Raw genomic sequence first — 19903 nt, forward strand, 5'->3', positions numbered from 1 at the left:
CGGAGGGGGGAAGATATCAGACATCTACAAGATAATGCAGGAGGCGGAAGCAGCATCGGGGGAGGAGCTGAAAGCCAAGTGGGAAGGGGAGCTGGGAGAGCAGATAGAAGACGGGACGTGGGCGGATGCACTGGAGAAGGTCAACTCTTCCTCCTCGTGTGCGAGACTGAGCCTCATTCAATTTAAGGTGCTGCATAGAGCTCACATGACGGGGACAAGGATGAGCCGGTTCTTTGGGGGTGAGGACAGGTGTGTCAGATGTCTGGGAAGCCCAGCGAACCATGTGCATATGTTCTGGGCATGTCCGGTGCTGGAAGGGTTCTGGAAGGGGGTGGCAAGGACGGTGTCGAAGGTGGTGGGGTCCAGGGTCAAACCAGGATGGGGGCTTGCGATCTTTGGGGTCGGGGTAGAACCGGGGGTACAGGAGGCTAGGGAGGCCGGAATACTGGCCTTTGCGTCCCTAGTGGCTCGACGAAGGATATTAATTCAATGGAAGGACGCGAGGCCTCCAAGCGTTGAAACTTGGATTAACGATATGGCTAGCTATATTCAGCTAGAAAGGATCAAATTTGCCCTGAGAGGGTCGGTACAGGGATTCGCCAGGCGGTGGCAACCTTTCCTTGACTTTTTAGATCAGAGATAGACGTTCGGGGTCGTGGCAGCAGCAACCCGGGGGGGGGGGGGGGGGGGGGGGGGGGGGGGGGGGGGAGGGAGGGGGGGGAAGGGGAGGGGGGGGCAGCAAGGGTCGTGGGGGGACACGCACGACTGTAACGCGGGCAAGCCTGCTCGCTGCTCATGTCTGAAACTGTAGGCTGCCTTGGTTGTTAAGGTTGCCTGGGGGGGGGGGGGGGGGGGGGGGGGAGGACTGGTGCGCGCGAGAGGGCGGGCGAGGGAGGGACATTTGCCTAGAGGGATTGTGTTGTAAATAATTTAAAAATTAGTAGGGGTAAATGTCTGTATGGAAAAACTCTTTCAATAAAAATTATTTAAAAAAAAAAAAAAAGACTTAATAGATTCCAGCATGTTCCTAATGATTAATGTCAGGCTAACTGACCTGTAAGTCCTTGCTTTTGAAATGTGTTACATTTGCTAACTTGCATGCTCTAACATTTTTGTTGTTATGCACAGCCTATTGTATGTGCTGCAGTATAAACAATGGAATAGAAACCTTCTATTCCAAGTTATGCATCTCCAAAAACACGACGAGTTTGAAAACTGACAGCATTTTTTTATTTCCTGTCAAATTGGCACCTGGCACGATTTTAGTGTCGGAGCCTATCCTCCACCCAATCTGTTTATTGCAAGGATAATTTTTTAACTTTCCAGTTGAAAAAACATTTGTACAAGAATTTTCAATTTCCACATTCATTTTCACCTTCCTGTTCGATGACCTAACTATAAATTGAAATACCATACTCAAATGTTGGTGCTCTGGAAGTCAATTCCCCATGCAAGATTAAAAATCAGTGTTAATGCATCACCTCATCATCTTGAGCAAGAAGTACACTGAAAGAAGTCTTACAACACCAGGTTAAAGTCCAACATGTTTGTTTCAAACACTAGCTTTCGGAGCACTGCTCCTTCCTAAGGTTCACCCCAGTCCAACGCCGGCATATCCACATCAAGAAGTACGCTAGCAGTGTTTAAAGCATATGGAAAGGGCAATGCTTACAACTGACATAGCTCAGGAGAGAATTATCCTTGCCATAAACAGATTGGGTGGAGGATAGGTTCTGACGCTAAAATCGTGCCGGGTGCCGATTTGACAGAAAATCGAAATTCTCCGTTACCTCAACAGCGTCAATGCAGTCCAGAAGTCATGTACAGTAAACACCATTTGCATGTCATTAGCGGGCTCAGCCCGGTATTCTCCGGGGCCTCCACGATGCTCCATGGGTCAAGTTCCTGACGGTGCGGTTCACTTGTCGTGAAACCAGCATCATGGTTGCTGAGAGAGAAGGCTTACTTAAACCTTTGATCTGAGTGGTCATATAAAGGCTCTTATTATATAAACAAATCTAGGTCAGCTCGGTGGCAGAGTGGATTAGCACTGCTGCCTCACAGTGCTGAAGCTCAGGTTCGATTCCGGCTCTGTGTCACTGTCCGTCTGGAATTTGCACATTCTCCCCGTGTTTGTGTGGGTTTCGCCCTACAACCCAAAAAGATGTGCAGGTTAGGTGGATTGGCCACGCTAAATTGCCCCTTAATTGGAAAAAAATGAATTGGGTATTCTAAATTTAAATATATAAACAAATCTGACAACTGGTCTGGATTTCACAATATGTTGCGAAAATAATGTTCTGGAAACAGGGAGACATTCTAATTCTGATGTCAAGTTTTTGTGACAGTTCGTGTTGCGCAAAACAAAATTGTAAAAAAATGTAAATATGCAACCATCATCAATATATAAAAAAATCCAATTGTATGCACATAGCCACACTTTCCACAAATATTATAATCTTTATTTCATATCTTATAGTTAATGTAACGATCAAGTAGTATAGCTTCAGTTGATGAATACTTTCGATGCCACATACAGAAAATGTTGCTTTGTGATGAATACTCCCTGGAATGGTAGTTTACTTAGCCACATCAGTAATGACAATGTCCCTTCACAAAATCATTTGCTCAGCGGGTTTAGTCACCAGCAAAGTTTTTATCTTCTACACTATTTGGAAATACTTTTCACAATCTTTCATTTTTCTTCAGCAACCATCACAAGATGCATAAATTCTCAGGACATTTCTTAGCCACCAAAGGGCATCAAGGCACAATTATAATTAAAAAAACTATTGATGACACCGAATAATATTTACATTAACTGTGTTGGAACACATTTAAAAATTTCACAATTTATCTCAAGATAAAAGGACTTGGATTCTGTAGATTCATTTGTTTTGACAAACACAATTTGGTCAGGCATGAACTCCAATCCATTGAAGTGAAAATGAGTCAGTAACTAAAGTAAAACCTTAGCTCAGCTCAGGTTAAGAATTCCTCGTTTGACAGATAATTCTGCTACTTCATGACTAATCTTAATGCAACCTAGTTGACTAGGTTCACATACATTCTTAATACTAGATGAACTTAAATTTATGATAAATCATATTGTATTATGTACTTGATGTAGAACACATCTTTACAGCAACTAAAACACAATAAATATCTTTAACAGTATAAAATTTGGTCAAATCCAAGTAAAATTATTACTATTTCCCCATATTTTACTATCATTTTCCAATCTGAACACGCAAAAATACTTTTGTTTTTACACTGCACTATGACACAGCATGCTCAAAGGCCCAATGCAAGATCTCTTAAGCAATCAAGACGCAAGTTTAATGTTTACATGTTGTTGCTGTTTTAGGAGGTTTTTGAGTGGAGACAAGTATTCCTATATGGAGGAGGAGGTTATTCTTACTATAATAAAAACAAAAAATGCTAGAAATACTCAGGAGTTCAGGCAGCATCATGGAGAGAAACAAAGTCAACGTTTCAGGTTGAAATGGTAATCTTTGCCTGAAATGTTGACTCTGTTTCTCTCCACAGATGCTGCCTGATCTGCTGGGTATTTCTATAAATTTTCATTTTTATTTTAGATTTCCACCATCTGCAGATTTTGCTTTTGTATTAGGTTAATCTTACTTCTTTAATAACTACTTATAGATTGTGAACAATGCATCTTCAGATGAATTCTTAGTTCATGTTTTTTTTAAAAAAAGTGCTAGAAGGTAAAAAGTCTCAAGTGATTTCAAAGAAAGGCACTTAGTACTGCAGCTTCCAGAAAATAATCTGTTTATCTTCTCCTCCTGTTATGATGCTGCTACATTGCTCATTCATCCAAATACACGTCACAGCACCTGACAAAAACAAAAGAAAACCAATTATGTCAAATGATGTTTAAAAAAAACAAATTCCTTTGGCAATTTACAATATTCAAACAGTGAAACAAAAATTGTGTAGACTGAGACACGAAGCAGCAAACTTTTGATTTGAAAAGATCAAAATTTGTTTGCCAACTTTCAAAATCGTTGCTCAAAGTTAACACATTTCTCAAAGTTAAACTGACTACATTTTATGATACTAAAATTTAAATATTATTTGGCTGTATTGTGTCTGAAAACTGCCTTTAATGATGATCAGACAACTGAGATTTATATTTGAAATGTTCTAACAAAGCTGCATCTTGATAATCGCTGAAATGCATTCATAATATTGCTGGGATACAATCCAGCCCAATGATAAAGCCAATTTATTTGTACAGGATTAAACTGTGATCTTACCCTGCATCATTAATGACTAAATATGAACGCAACAATAATAAATGATCTTGTTTTAGGACATTTATACAATGAGCAGATTTGACTTGGGCATTATGTCATGTGTGCCAGGGATGTGGCCCAAGGATTTTGTGACAGGGAATCATATAACTATAGCACTTTTTGTGATCTGTAGTGAAATGCAAATGCTACTTGGCCACTTCAAATAGGTGACATTTTTAGAAAGCAGTGCACAGAAACATTAGTTTTCTCTTGGTTTGCCTTCTATTACTGCCAATCACCAAAGCGACCGTAACATTTCAGCATTCAATGCAGTTAGTGGAATACAGGATAGAGTCCATACTAACAACGTAACCTTGCTGGATCACATATGTGAAGCGAAGCAATGGAAACTATTTTCCAATGTGATCCCATTTTAACTCACCAACACCTACTCAAGGGCAATTAGGAATGGGCAACAAATGCTGGTCTTGCCAACAGCGATGCCCACATCCCATTCAGAAATATACTGAAAAACTCTTGAAAATTAACATGACCTCAGACATCAGCAAACACAAAGTAGCAATAAAGCAGCATAGCAACATTCAGTATGTCAATATACAATAAAACATCATATAAATATGGAAGTATGAGAAGTAGCTTGTAAACATATAATTTTACAACCTCAAGTAGGCTTCAACGAAGCTCTCTGTATTTGCTGGTGTCAGAAGACTAAATTAAGCCCCGCTCCCCACACCACCCCTCACACACATTGCAATCAGCCTCACTGCGCATGCAGACAGACGCATGCGCACACACGCGGACATAACAAGCACACATAAGCCCATACAACAAAGAAGCAGAGTTAGGCCATTCAACCCATCACGTGTGCTCCGCCATTCAATCATGCTGATATGTTTCTCACCCCCATTCTCCTGCCTTTTCCCCATAACCGCTTATCCCCTTATTAATCTAAAACCTGTCTATCTCTATCTTAAAGACTCAGTGATTTGGCCTCCACAGCCTTCTGCGGCAAAGAGTTCCACAGATTCACCACCCTCTGGCCGAAGAAATTCCTCCTAGTCTGTTCCTTCAGGATTGTCCCTTCAGTCTGAGGCTGTGCCCTCGGGTTCTAGTTTCTCCCACTGGTGGAAACATCCTCTCCACGTTTACTCTAAGTAGACCTCTCAGTATTCTGTAAGTTTCAATGAGATCCCCCTTCATCCTTCTAAACCTCATTGAGTACAGACCCAGATTTCTCAACAGCTCTTCATACAACAAGCCCTTCATTCCGGGATCATTCTTGTAAACCTCCTCTGGACCCTCTCCAAGAGCAGCACATCCTTCCTTAGGTACAGGGCCCAAAACTGCTCACAATGTTCCAAATGGGGTGCACAAGCAGTCACATGCACATACACATGCAGTCACACGCATAGGGGCTGGTTTAGCACAGTGGGCTAAATAGCTGGCTTGCAATGCAGATCAAGGCCAGCAGCGCGGGTTCAGTTCTGGTACCAGCCTCCCCAAACAGGTGCTGGAATGTGGCGACTAGGGGCTTTTCACAGTAACTTAATTGAAGCCTACTTGTGACAATAAACAATTATTATTATTATAATACATGTAGACACATGCACTCACACACTCATCCCACTCCAAGTCCCCCTCCCCAGCACACATTCATTCACTAGACCTCATCCCAAACCCCTGCCCACCCACTCACTCAAGTAACTCGGCAGCCTGTCCTTTCCAACAGCAACATCGAGCCACCCAGGGGTCCCACTGGCTGCTTCATGAACAGACCACCATGTCTGGAAGATAGTGCTAATTCACTGCAACAGTCAAAATGCGAGCTCAGTTGTTCTCTCATCTTCCACTCCAATCCGCCTGCTGAGCCCCACTGTTCCACCAAGTGGCCAGCAGATGAATAAATCCTCCCAGTGGGATGGATGAAGACAGCTGGGTCCAGGGAGCACAACCTAAGTGTTGGCACACCCTGGACCTGGTCTCGGCCTTGTATTGCTGGAGCTTTTCTGGGCTGAAACACTCTCCTCCTGGTTTTCACCATTTTGGAGGTGGCCAAAGGGAGACTGGGCTTCAAGAAAAAATTAAATTGTCAAACTTCCATAATTCAAAAGTTGGAATTTCACCAAACAGAAGAACCCGTTCATCCCTGCAGGTCTAGTTGAATACACCCGGTATGTGCAGTCTATAATTTATGTAAGAAGTCTTACAACACCAGGTTAAAGTCCAACAGGTTTGATTCAAACACGAGCTTTCGGAGCGCAGCTCCTTCCTCAGGTAAATGGACAAACTGGACATTCACCTGAGGAAGGAGCTGCGCTCTGAAAGCTCGTGTTTGAATCAAACCTGTTGGACTTTAACCTGGTGTTGTAAGACTTCTTACTGTGCTCACCCCAGTCCAACGCCGGCATCTCCACATCATGTTATAATTTATGTGACATCACACTTTGGAACTTCTTCCATTTCACAACTGACACTCACCACTAAGATTCGAGAATGATCAGCGTCTGCGGAATCACACACCAGCAAGAAAACAACTCATCTTGGTTAGTACCATTTTGGAAGCTATTTGTATCTGTTACTCCCGGACATTGGATAGTGTCCAAGAGAAGTGGGGTGGGGAATATGACGTCTCTTAAATGGGATGAGCTTTGAGAGATCACGCGGATAACTGAAAGAGGAACTAAAATGAGGTGGATTGCAGAATGAGCTGGAGAACCAGAGCAAGGTTTAGCTTGGTGAGCAATGGAAAGGAGAGCAGCAGTTAAAAAATGGTCTTCCTTGGTGACAAAAATGAATACTCCTGGCCTCTTGTGAAAGGTGAGGAGAAAGAATGGAGGTGTTTGACAGTCAGTAGTAGAGCAAATAAGCCAGTTAGCTTCACTTTCCAGGATGATCGTTGAGGAATGGATGGCTTTGGGAGAAGAGACCGAACATGCTAGAGCTCAATATAGTCCAGACAAATCTAGTGATGAATGGCTGAGAGAATTGCCAGCCAGATATGATCACATCTGCACCCACTGTAATTGAGGAAGTAAAAATGAGGGCCATACCAAAGGAATGAACAGGATGGGAGACTGTAATATTTCCCATTCACCGGTTAGGTAAATAATAACCACAATGTGTAATCACAGAATCCCTACAGTGTAGAAGGATGCCATTCGGCCCATCGAGTCGGCACCAACTCTCTGAAAGAGCAACCTACCTGGGCTCACTCCCCTGCCCTATCCCCATAACCCCACCTAAACTGCACATCTTTGGACTGTGGGAGGAAGCTGGAGTACCGGGAGGAAACCCACGTAGACAAACCGAGGACACAGTCACCAAGAGCGGAATTGAACCAGAGACCCTGGTGCTGTGATGCAGCAGTACTAAGCATTGTGCCATATTGCCGCCCCTACTTACATATAGCTACAATTAAAAAGCTTGTAGCCTCAAGGTTGCAAGTCAGCTTCCAGGACCGAACTGATACAGAACCCCACGCTTACTTGGGTGATCCCCCATCATGGTCCCCGATTGGTTACCAGGGCCACGTGACCCTCTCGGCAGATCTCCCCTTAAAGGGAGCACCGGGTCTCTTTGTACGCTGTTGACCTCTTGTTGTTTGTTGCAGACCTGGTTGAAAGCTTTGGCTGGGTTATAGGGGATCATGGGAGAGTTTAGTCTTTGTTCAGGGTAGAAGCTCAATATGGGATATTCCCGATCAATTCCCCGGGACAGGAGGTGGAGGGGGGCAGTTTAAAGAGGTTGCCATTTCAGTTGGTACTGCCAAATCTGCAGACTTATTATTGGGCGTCGAACATAGCTATGGAGGAGAGGTTGGTGGGGGGACCGTTGGAGGAGGTTTCGTATAAAGGGATCAATCTGAGGGCGCTATTGGTGGCACGTCTTCCGTTCTCAACGGCCATGTACTCAATGAGCCCGGTGGTGGTATCGACGTTAAGGATGTATAATCAATGTAGACAGCAGTGTAGGATGGAAGGCATGTCCCTGTTGGCGCCAATTTGGGGCAACCACACGTTTGTTTCGGCGGTGTTAGATGAGAGTTTCGGGATAGGGGACAGTTGGTGATAGAGTATTTTGGGACTTGTTTTTGGGGTGTAAGTTTGCAGAATTGGAGGAGCTTGAGGAGGTATACTTGCTGCCAAAGGGGAATGGTGCAGGTACCTGCAGGTGAGGGACTTCTTGAGGAAGGAGTTAGGTTTGTTCCCATGGCTGTTGCCTCCAGCGCTACAGGACAAGCTTCTGTCCGAGGATGAGGTAGGCGAAGGCAAGGTGTCAGATGTATATGGGGAGCTGATGGGGCGGGAATGCGCTTCGGTGGGGGAGGTTCAGTGCAAGTGGTAGGAGGAGTTGGGAGGGGTGATGCAAGTCAGGGTGTGGAGTGAGGTGCTGCGGAGGATAAACTCGTCTTCATCATGTGCAAGACTGAGTCTCATACAGTATAAGGCGGTGCATAAACCTCCTATAACAGGGTCCAGGATGAATTAGTTCTTTCCAGGGGTGGAGGATAGGTGTGGGTGGTATGCAGGGAGTCCAGCGTGCCATGTCCATATGTTTTGGGCATGTTTGAAGTTGGAGGGGTTCTGGAAAGAGTTTGCGAACGTGATGTCGAAGATCTTGGGAGTGGAGGTGGCACCGAGCCCGTGGGTAGCGATTTGTGGGGGTGTCAGAGGATCTGGGAGTGCAGTTGGGGAGAGAGGCTGACGTGGTAGCCTTTGCCTCCCTGATAGCCCAGAGGTGGATTTTGTTGTGCCAACTGGACACGGAGCCACAAAAAGTGGGAGCATGGGTGAGCGACTTGACAGAGTTCATCTACCTAGAAAAAAATCAAATACGCATATGTGGGGTGGAGGAGGGGTTCTCCACAAGGCGGAGGCTGTTCATTAACTTCTTTCAGGGACAGTAGCCCCGTCAGTTTGTGGGGAGGGAGGGGAGGGGAGGGGTTTCTTGGGTTCGGTGTTTGGAGGGCAGAGGTGCTGGGTAAAAAAGGAGAGTGTGAAGGGGGCAGTATGGGGGAAAAGAGGCAATTGTACATGGTTAATTGTTATTGTGTGCCTGTTTCTGTTCTATATTTGAAAATAACTCCAAAAAGATATTTTTCGAAAATAAAGATTCTACCATCTCAGTATTTTACTTTTATTTATGATGAGTCCATGTTAGAGAAATCTTTCTGACCCAGAGTGGTGTTGATGTATTATTTATAATTGGATGGCGTCCAATTTCAAAGGCCAGGAATTTCATTGGAGCTGCTCCCTTTCCATCATCAAAACTTTACTGTCATAACAGAATTAGAAAAATGTAACTTGTGGTGCTGAAACATCGTTGATATTGAAGTTTCCTAGGTTCCAAAGCAGAAAGGCCTTTTCAAATGAAGATCCCAATACAGATTGACCATAAAAAGGTTGGGTGGGGGGTGGGATTAGACACCAGAGGGAGGCAGTTATAAAATGTAGCAATGTAAATGATTAGATGACTTCAGAGAGTTCATACATTATACAGCAAGGTAAAATGACAGCTTTTGACTAAGCAAGTAGGAAAACTTTGCTGAGGTCATACCTGAATGTGCAAGAATTCTTTCAGTAATTTTTGCAGCCATTAGATCCCAGACTATAAGTTCACCAGACTGGCTGCCTGAAAGAACTGTGTTTCCATCCCAGCGAAAACACCTGCAAGCAGAGTTTTGTATTTGTTAATTGCCTAAGTTAAAATAATCAAAATAATCTTCAACTTAAAAAAAAATATTGCCTCATTCTATCTGCAATAGAATATGGTGCTTCTCTTATTTTTTCAAATAAATGTCATAAATATACCGTTGCTGATGATCTGTTGGTAAAGAAGAGATCAGCATCCCTGTCTGTACATCGATAACTTTCAGACAACAGTCTTCTCCTGCACTGAGGACATGTCGACTATCTGCAATTAAGTCATCTGTAAGTTTGATCATCTATCAAAATTTACTAAAGTGTTTATTTCGACAATAAACTTTAAAACTGTTTTCCATTACTTCAGCATAAAGTTGAGTTGCATCTTAAAAAATAACCATACTAATATGAGTGTATGAGTGTGATAATCAAATATAGATAAATGTTGATCATAATTCAGAAGACATTTGACTTAAAAGGCATTGCCTTAATAGTATGGCAAGGATTTGTTTATACACAGAATTAAAGCAATCATCATGAATCTGAGAAACATTCCACAAGCTAAGACTATGCAATGAGGTTTACATTTGATTTAAAAATATATACTTTTAAGTCTGAAACATACCAGGGCTGAATGCAACATCATTGATGGTGCCCAAATGACAATGGACTTGGTGTAAAACAGTTAAGGTGGTGAGGTCCCAAATACTAACAGTTCCTTCTTTGTTGCCTGAAACAAGCATTGTGCCTATAGGATTCAGGCTGATTGTATTTACCTGTCAAAGAAAATCCAAACTAAATTACTTTCACTCTAAGCATCAGTCCAGAATTTTCCTTCATGCAACAAATAAACCGTCCAATAAGCAAGGCCCGACTGCTACTTTAAACATGTTTAACAATCCTGAAGAAGTCTGTCTGGCACCCAAAATGAAACAATGCATTTTGAATATTTTCAGAGCACTTTTGGTTACACAGGTTCACCCAACAGGTTTTGCTTTAAAATACACATGTATATTACTTGCCAGGAGAATAGAGCCTTGCATCTAAATCTGAATGAATTTATAATTTACCATAAACTCGATGACTTTCTAATTAGGAATTTTACTTTTCGATGTTGAGTTCTTGTTGTCTTCCCTTCGACGGCACAGTGGCTAGCAATGCTGCCTCACGGCATTGAGGACCCAGGTTCAACCCCAGCCGCAGGTCAGCATGGCATTGTTGCTTCACAGCGCCAGGGTCCCAGGTTCGACTCCATCTTGGATCACTGTCTGTACGGAGTCTGCAGGTTCTCCCTGTGTCTGCATGGGTTTCCTCCGGGTGCTCCGGTTTCCACCCACAAATCCTGAAAGACGTGCTGTTAGGTGAATTGGACATACTAAATTCGCCCTCTGTGTACCCAAACAGGCGCCAGAGTGTGGCGACTAGGGGATTTTCACAGTAACGTCATTGCAGTGTTAATGTAAGCCTACTTGTGACAATAATAAAGATTATTAAGGTCACTGTATGTGCGGAGTTGCACATTCTTCCCGTGTCTGCGTGGGTCTCACCCCCCACAACCCTAGGATCAGCAGGGCAGGTGGATTGACCAAGCTAAATTGCCCCTTTATTGGGAAAAAAAATGAATTGGGTACTTTAAATTTTTGTAAATAAAAATAAAAATCTTCCCTTGGCTACTCATTAGAGCAACATGGAAGGCAGGAATAAAAAAAAGCAGCTCAGCATGGTCTTCTGGACTACCTAGCATTTTTTCATTTTCCAGGACAGGATACACAAGAAAAGCTTTGATATATAGGTGAACTTCTTCTCACTTCCAGCTACCTATCCCTTCTCAACATTGTAAAAGTCTTGCTTCAGTTGGTCTCCGAAATGCCTTCTCTGACATTTTACCAATACAGCATTCTATGTATACTTCCTTCTCATTGTTGAAATCAGGACTTGCCACATGATGTTGAAGATATTTCTTCTGAGGATCTTAGCACCTATGTATTCCCTTCCACTTACAAAGATGTGTTCTTAAAAGTCAAATTAGGTGTGTGTGATTATTAGACCTTAACTTAGCTTTTTGAACTTTCCAACATTAAAGGCACTATGGTCCTTCATCTGGCATTTTTCATCTAAAGTATTAACTTGATAGGCGATGCTGTGCAAAAGAAGAAGTTGGAAGAGAGAAACTGCATATGTCAGGGTGAGGGAGTGAGAACTTTTTAAAAGGAGAATATGTGGTAGAATTATTATTTAGCGATCATAGGTAATTTCCCAAATACCATGTAACTACTGGATTAGGCAGCAGAAATATTTAATGATGATTATGTGACAGGAGACACATCATAAAACAATGTAATAAATTTGCCTAATTATTTTTGCGTCAGCCTGAGTCAGTTGCTTACCTGAGTTAGTAGTTTTGGTTTCAAGACTATTTCTGAGTTGACCACAATTTTGGCTGGCACTGCAGTAATAAAAAACTATTCTACTTACAGATCTTCTATCCTTCAGATAAGATCATCAAGGCTTTTTGACCTGTCACTGTAACTTGGAATGGGCATCTGGCATGTTTTGAAGCACAGATTTCCCATTCCTGGACAATATTATTTCCTCAATAATATTGAACCACAGGCACAGGAATAGACCAAGAAAGAGGCTGCCTACAACAATGTCATCCCCTCAAGGATGGCAGTTTGTCTCTCACAGCTGCCAACACAATCAGAGGGCTGGCAGCTCTACCAAGTGATGATCGCTGCTGAAGTTGCAAAGAGGAGAGGTTGCTTCCATGTTGGAGGGAATTGACATGCTGCAGTCAAGCAGGCAGACCCTCCAGCGGCAGTACTGGAGCTGCATGGACAGCCACTACCACCATGGCATGCAAAGTGCTGAAGGAAGGGAGGTTACTCCTTTGGAAGCCACGGGGGAAGGGGGAGGGGGATGTGTAGGAGCCACCGAGTTTGGGGGGGGGGGGGGGGGTATAGGATCTACGGGGGGGTGTGTGTGTGTAGGAGCCACAGGGGGATGTGTAGGGGAGAGCCATTGTGCACCTGGTGGACTTCCCACACAGCACGCCCTCGAAGATCAATATATCCAGCGCGGTAGCATAGTGGTTAGCACTGTGGCTTCACAGCCCCAGGGTCCCAGGTTTGATTTCCTGCTGGGTCACTGTCTGTGCGGCGTCTGCACGTTCTCCCCGTGTCTGCGTGGGTTTCCTCCGAGTGCTCTGGTTTCCTCCCACAGTCCAAAGATGTGCAGTTTAGGTGGATTGGATATGATAAATTGCCCTTAGTGTCCAAAAAGGTTAGGAGGGGTTATTGGGTTACAGGGACAGGGTGGAAATGAGGGCTTAAGTGGGTCGGTGCAGACTTGATGGGCCAAATGGCCTCCTTCTGCGCTGTATATTCTATGTTCTAAGAGCCCAGAACTGCTCAAAGTGTGGTCTAATCAGGGCTTTGTCTAGCTGAAGCATGATTTATACTCCCTTGTAATCTAGTCCTGTAGATATAAAGGCTGGCATTACATTCGCCTTTTTGATTATTTTCTTCTGTACCTGATCTGACATTTTAATGACGTGTGTATCTGGAGCCCATAGCAAATCACATCACTCTCTTCAATTCCTCCATTTTACCTTAAATTAGTGACAGTCCAAAACAATCATTTTATAACACCTTGCATTCATAACATTTAATCTATTAATAACACTGTCATTTTACCCGTCTTTCTACACTGTTTACAATACCACCAAAAACGGATGAACTTCAAATTTAGCTCATTGCTCTTGCTGTGCTTAACATGGTTCCTGCTTTAGCCTAAATAACAGCTAAAATTATTCAATGCCGCAAGATGTTTGGTATGTTTCTGCAATGTGATAAGATGGAATATGAATGCAAGTCTTTCTTTCGTTACGGATGGATTTTTTCTCAAGCTGCAAGTTTGTCTTAGCACCCAAATTTCTATTTAGATGAAGCCTGCATAAACATTGTACTTTTCTCATGTTCCTTTCATTGAGAAAGTTCTCCTCCCTTTAACTAAGATTTTATCACATCAAATAGAAACACCGAGTTGTCATACAAATGAATGGATAACAAGACACTTGAAAGGCTGTGCACTTACACCTGCATCATGTTCCAACTCAGCCATTAGTTCACAAGTATTCTTTCTTGAGCTGGAGAGATCAGCAGAGGCACATCTCCAGACCTACAGCCAACCAAAGGTAAACATTATTTCATTTAACTAATAAACTTGATCACAATTAGAAATTAACAATGTTTGTAGATGGTTAGATTGTTTTGCTAAATTTAAAAATAGCAAAAAAAAAATTATGGGAAGCCAAATGTTGGATGAACTGTTATTAACAAGAGATTCCAGAAACAGAGGCCAGTGAGAAGAGATTGGAAATGTCAAGGTAAAAAATTACAAGTGCATTGATGAACTTTTCAGTAACAGATTTCTGTGGGGAAGAGATAGCCAATATTAGAGGTGGAGCTAGCCAATCATTGCAATGGAGAGGATATCTAGCTGAGAATGCAGTGGAGGGTTGAATATATGATGCAGATATTTAAAATAATTTGGTGCAGCTAAAGAAAGTGGCCAGAGAGGGGAATTAAATCAATGCCAAGACTACAGAATTTATGCATGTAGAAGACAATGGCTTTGGTTTACCTGATATGTAACTAGATGAATGTGCAGTTCATACAAGATTGAAAACATCAGGTCCACATCAGTTGATGCGGAGGAATAGATTGCCCCCACGGCACAGGCCCGCCCGCGGATCGGTGGGCCCCGATCGCGGGTCAGGCCACCGTGCTCCCCCCCCCCCCCCCCCCCCCCCCCCCCCCACCACCGAGGACCCCGGAGGCCAGACTTCCAAAATTAAAATTCCCTCCAAATTAAGTTCCCTGCCAGTGAGAAATTAGATTATTCACATTCACGACTGCATACAAGTGCACATGGCCAGGTCGACTCCTTCCATGATTTTCAGCGGGTTGCCACTGCAACGTCCTCTTTGGGGAACATCTGTAATTGTCACCTTACACTCATAGGGCCAGTACACCTTGCCGTAACCCCTTTTTCAGCCTCCAAAATACATTAGCTTCCTGTCGGCCAAGAAAGAGGAGCTGGAACCTGGTGAGTTGCCACTCTTTTTTCAGTTAGTGGCCTTGTTTGGGCACGCAGGGCCTCCTAAACACAAACACAGAAAACTACAAAGCAAGTCAGGGACCAAGCACATCAGCAAAGTTTGCAGCCTTTCTGACATATCCCTGCTGGATACATAGCAGGAGTCTACTTGTCGGCTAACTAATTCTTTCTCCATGACGTAGAAGCTAAAATGTGTCATGGGTGTTAATCATGAGGGAGGAACCACAAATAGTCAGATTTTAAAACTGGATGCCAGTGTGATCAACAGCCACAGCAAACAACTGCACCGACCTCCTCAGAAGACAAACATGGGACACAACCGACAGAGTACCCTTTGTCGTCCAGTACTTTCCCCGAGCGGAGAAACTACGACATCATCTTCGCAGCCTTCAACACGTCATCGATGAAGATGAACATCTTGTCAAGGTCATCCCCACACCCCCACTACTTTCCTTCAACCGCGCAACCTCAAACAAACCATTGTTTGCAGCAAACTACCCTGCCTTCAGAACAGCGACCACGGCACCACACAAACCTGCCACAGCAATCTCTGCAAGACGTGCCAGATCATCGACATGGATACCACCATTACACGTGAGAACACCACCCACCAAGAACGCGGTACATACTCGTGCGACTCGGCCAACGTTGTCTCCCTCATATGCTGCAGGAAAGGATGTCCCGAAGCGTGGTTCATTGGTGAGACCATGCAGATGCTGCAACAACGAATGAATGGACATCGTGTGATAATCACCAGGTAGGAATGTTCCCTTCCAGTTGGGGAACACTTCAGCAGTCAAGGGCATTCAGCCGCTGATCTCTGGGTAAGCGTCCAAGGCGGCCTTCAGGACGCGCGACAACGCAGAATCGCCGAGTAGAAACTTATAGCCAAGTTCCGCAAACATGAGTGCGGCCTCAACCGGGACATGGGATTCATGTCGCATCCCCCACCATCTGGCCTGGGCTTGTGAAATCCTACCAACTGTCCTGGCTTGAGACAATTCACACCTCTTTAACCTGGGATTGTTACCCCTATCTCTGGATCTGTAAAGACTTAATTACCTGCAAATGCTCGCATTCTAAGCATTGTCTGGTATCTTTGAATTTGTCTACATATATGTTTCTGGAACATACCTCTTCATTCACCTGAGGAAGGAACAGTGCTCCGAAAGCTTTGAAACAAACATGTTGGACTTTAACCTGGTGTTGTAAGATTTCTTACTGTGATCAAAAGTGAAGATAATTTGATGAGTGCACATATACCTATGGAAAATCCTGGTAAGCAGATACCAGGAGAACAAAGAAAATGAATTTTTTGAAATAAAACAAACTTCCTTTCAAACTTATCAAAGCTTTTACAAAACTGGTGAAAAGGAACTGATTTTATGGATTTTTGCATGTTATTAATGCTAAGAGGAAATTTGTGCAATTTTATTTTCTGTAGAAATACTCAATTGTTGCAGCTACATGTGCCATTTTCTAACAGTCTATGGACAGCAGCATAACTGTGCAAATTGTTTAAAAGTCAAATGATAAACAAACACAGAGACAATTGCATTCAATGTAAAATTAAATATAACAGATGCTGCTAGTGTTCTCTGTGTTCTAGAAAGCTTTCAGAGATCTGATCATTGCAGACTTGGAGGAGGAAAAACAGGGGAATGAACTCCAAAGTAGACATTTGGTATAATTTTTGGTGAAAGAACAGGGCTTTAACTTTCTTTTAAAAGCACAAGAGATTCCATCCAGAAAACATATTTGTCAGTCACCTTCACATTCTTTTGCATATACACAAAATTTACTGGTGAATAAAGGTTTGAGTGCAAATGGTCATTAAAGTGGAAACGCCCAGCAGTTTAATTAGTGCCCATTCATCTCTGGGGTTAGCTTCAAAATCAGCACAGGGTAATAAGGTTAGAATAGAAAAATACAAATACCAGAAAATTACAAACAATTTTAATTTTTGAGATTTAATCCCTTGGACAGAAATTTCATGATGTCTTTAGTCAGACAAAATAGACTATTTCACAGTTTTCTAAGGCTGGAACAGACATTAGTCATCAATGAGTCAACTAACTTCCCACCATTTAATGCTCAGCAGCCAACTCATACTTTGGAATCACCACATCAAGAGTTTTACTTCTTTGGCCTAAAAGATACACTACACCCAACATTAACTTAATTTCACATAAAATGTTTTTTTTTTTTTAAAAAGTGATTTAGTTGATTGTGGGTTCAAGTAAACTGCACAATTAGGGCACTTAATCTGAGGCCACTACTCAAGTGTGTAAAGAGAGAGGAGTGAGAGATGGGGGGGGAAGGAGAGCAAGAGGGAGGGACGGGGAAGCGAGAGGGAGGGACGGGGAAGCGAGAGGGAGGGACGGGGAAGCGAGAGGGAGGGACGGGGAAGCGAGAGGGAGGGACGGGGAAGCGAGAGGGGGGGACGGGGAAGCGAGAGGGAGGGACGGGGAAGCGAGAGGGAGGGACGGGGAAGCGAGAGGGAGGGACGGGGAAGCGAGAGGGAGGGACGGGGAAGCGAGAGGGAGGGACGGGGAAGCGAGAGGGAGGGACGGGGAAGCGAGAGAGGGGGACGGGGAAGCGAGAGGGAGGGACGGGGAAGCGAGAGAGGGGGACGGAGGAAGCGAGAGAGGGAGGGACGGGGAAGCGAGAGAGGGACGGGGAGGGGGGGGGGGGGAAGCGAGAGGGAGGGACGGGGAAGCGAGAGGGGGACGGGGAAGCGAGAGAGGAGGGACGGGGAAGCGAGAGAGAGAGGGACGGGGAAGCGAGAGAGAGAGGGAGGCGCGAGAGGGAGGGAGGGAGGCGCGAGAGGGAGGGAGGGAGGAGCGAGAGGGAGGGAGGGAGGCGCGAGAGGGGGGAGGGAGGCGCGAGAGGGAGGGAGGGAGGCAGAGAGAGGGAGGGAGGGAGGCAGAGAGGAGGGAGGGAGGGGGAGGGAGGCGCGGGAGAGGGAGGGAGGGAGGCGCGAGAGGGAGGGAGGGAGGCGCGAGAGGGAGGGAGGGAGGCGCGAGAGGGAGGGAGGGAGGCGCGAGAGGGAGGGAGGGAGGCGCGAGAGGGAGGGAGGGAGGCGCGAGAGGGAGGGAGGGAGGCGCGAGCGGGAGGGAGGGAGGCGCGAGAGGGAGGGAGGGAGGCGGCGAGAGGGAGGGAGGGAGGCGCGAGAGGGAGGGAGGGAGGCGCGAGAGGGAGGGAGGGAGGCGCGAGAGGGAGGGAGGGAGGCGCGAGGGAGGGAGGGAGGGGCGAGAGGGAGGGGAGGGGAGGCGCGAGAGGGAGGGAGGCGCGAGAGGGAGGGAGGGAGGCGCGAGAGGGAGGGAGGGGCGAGAGGGAGGGAGTGAGGGGCGAGAGGGAGGGAGAGAGGGAGACGAGGGAGAGAAGGGGAGGCGAGAGAGAAGGGGAGGCGAGAGAGAGGGGAGGCGAGAGAGAGGGAGGCGAGAGAGAAGGGGAGGCGAGAGAGAAGGGGAGGCGAGAGAGAAGGGGAGGCGAGAGAGAAGGGGAGGCGAGGAGAGAGAAGGGGAGGCGAGAGAGAAGGGGAGGCGAGAGAGAAGGGGAGGCGAGAGAGAAGGGGAGGCGAGAGAGAAGGGGAGGCGAGAGAGAAGGGGAGGCGAGAGAGAAGGGGAGGCGAGAGAGAAGGGGAGGCGAGAGAGAAGGGGAGGCGAGAGAGAAGGGGAGGCGAGAGAGAAGGGGAGGCGAGAGAGAAGGGAGGCGAGAGAGAAGGGGAGGCGAGGAGAGAAGGGAGGCGAGAGAGAAGGGGAGGCGAGAGAGAAGGGGAGGCGAGAGAGAAGGGGAGGCGAGAGAGAAGGGGAGGCGAGAGAGAAGGGGAGGCGAGAGAGAAGGGAGGCGAGAGAAGGGGAGGCGAGAGAGAAGGGGAGGCGAGAGAGAAGGGGAGGCGAGAGAGAAGGGAGGCGAGAGAGAAGGGGAGGGCGAGAGAGAAGAGGGGGAGGCGAGAGAGAAGGGGAGGCGAGAGAGAAGGGGAGGCGAGAGAGAAGGGGAGGCGAGAGAGAAGGGGAGGCGAGAGAGAAGGGGAGGCGAGAGAGAAGGGGAGGCGAGAGAGAAAGGGAGGCGAGAGAGAAGGGAGGCGAGAGAGAAAGGGAGGCGAGAGAGAAAGGGAGGCGAGAGAGAAAGGGAGGCGAGAGAGAAAGGGAGGCGAGAGAGAAAGGGAGGCGAGAGAGAAAGGGAGGCGAGAGAGAAAGGGAGGCGAGAGAGAAAGGGAGGCGAGAGAGAAAGGGAGGCGAGAGAGAAAGGGAGGGAGAGAGAGAAAGGGAGGCGAGAGAGAAAGGGAGGCGAGAGAGAAAGGGAGGCGAGAGAGAAAGGGAGGCGAGAGAGAAAGGGAGGCGAGAGAGAAAGGGAGGCGAGAGAGAAAGGGAGGCGAGAGAGAAAGGGAGGCGAGAGAGAAAGGGAGGCGAGAGAGAGAAGGAGGAGAGAGAGAGCGAGAGAGAGAGAGGGAGTTTATAACCTTGGGACAATTGGAGGAGATTTTAATCAACGATCTTGCCAGAAGTAAATGGAGCACCCAAAATATTTCAGCCCATCATAACAATACCCAATGAGTAATAAACATTGGGTAGGACATCAGAAGTAGGTTGATTGGCCATGCTAAACTGTCCCTCAGTGTCCAAATATGTGTAGGTTAGCTGGGGTTATGGGGATAGGGCAGTGGGCCTAGGTAGAGTGGTCTTTCAGAGGGTCTGAGCAGATCTGACGGACCAAATGGCCACCTTCTGCACTGTATGGATTTCATGTATTCTTTTATTCTAAGTACCTTGCTCCTCTCTGAATAATGCCATGGAATTTTTTCCATCCATCTGAGGAGGAGACTGAGACTCAGTTCATTTTTCATCTGAAAAC

The 19903-nt window shown here is 45.7% G+C and overlaps 1 protein-coding gene across 2 annotated transcripts in view; it reads right to left on the reverse strand.

The window, feature by feature from the left end:
• Positions 1 to 2435: 2435 nt before the first annotated feature.
• Positions 2436 to 19903, reverse strand: part of nsmaf (neutral sphingomyelinase (N-SMase) activation associated factor) — a 95122-nt gene continuing 77654 nt past the window's right edge. Inside the window, exons 27-31 of one of the 2 annotated variants that reach the window (XM_038809419.1) lie at positions 14021 to 14104; positions 10551 to 10701; positions 10094 to 10196; positions 9840 to 9949; positions 2436 to 3860 (exon numbers count right to left, since the gene is read on the reverse strand). In XM_038809419.1, the coding sequence (XP_038665347.1) occupies positions 3766 to 3860; positions 9840 to 9949; positions 10094 to 10196; positions 10551 to 10701; positions 14021 to 14104 (543 nt within the window). In that variant the 3' untranslated portion in view covers positions 2436 to 3765. Of the gene's footprint in view, positions 3861 to 9839; positions 9950 to 10093; positions 10197 to 10550; positions 10702 to 14020; positions 14105 to 16180; positions 16322 to 19903 lie in introns of those variants that run through there. The other variant, XR_005462074.1, reaches the window with a different exon arrangement.

The sequence above is a fragment of the Scyliorhinus canicula genome, chromosome 10 (assembly GCF_902713615.1).
Source record: "Scyliorhinus canicula chromosome 10, sScyCan1.1, whole genome shotgun sequence".
Taxonomy (NCBI): domain Eukaryota; kingdom Metazoa; phylum Chordata; class Chondrichthyes; order Carcharhiniformes; family Scyliorhinidae; genus Scyliorhinus; species Scyliorhinus canicula.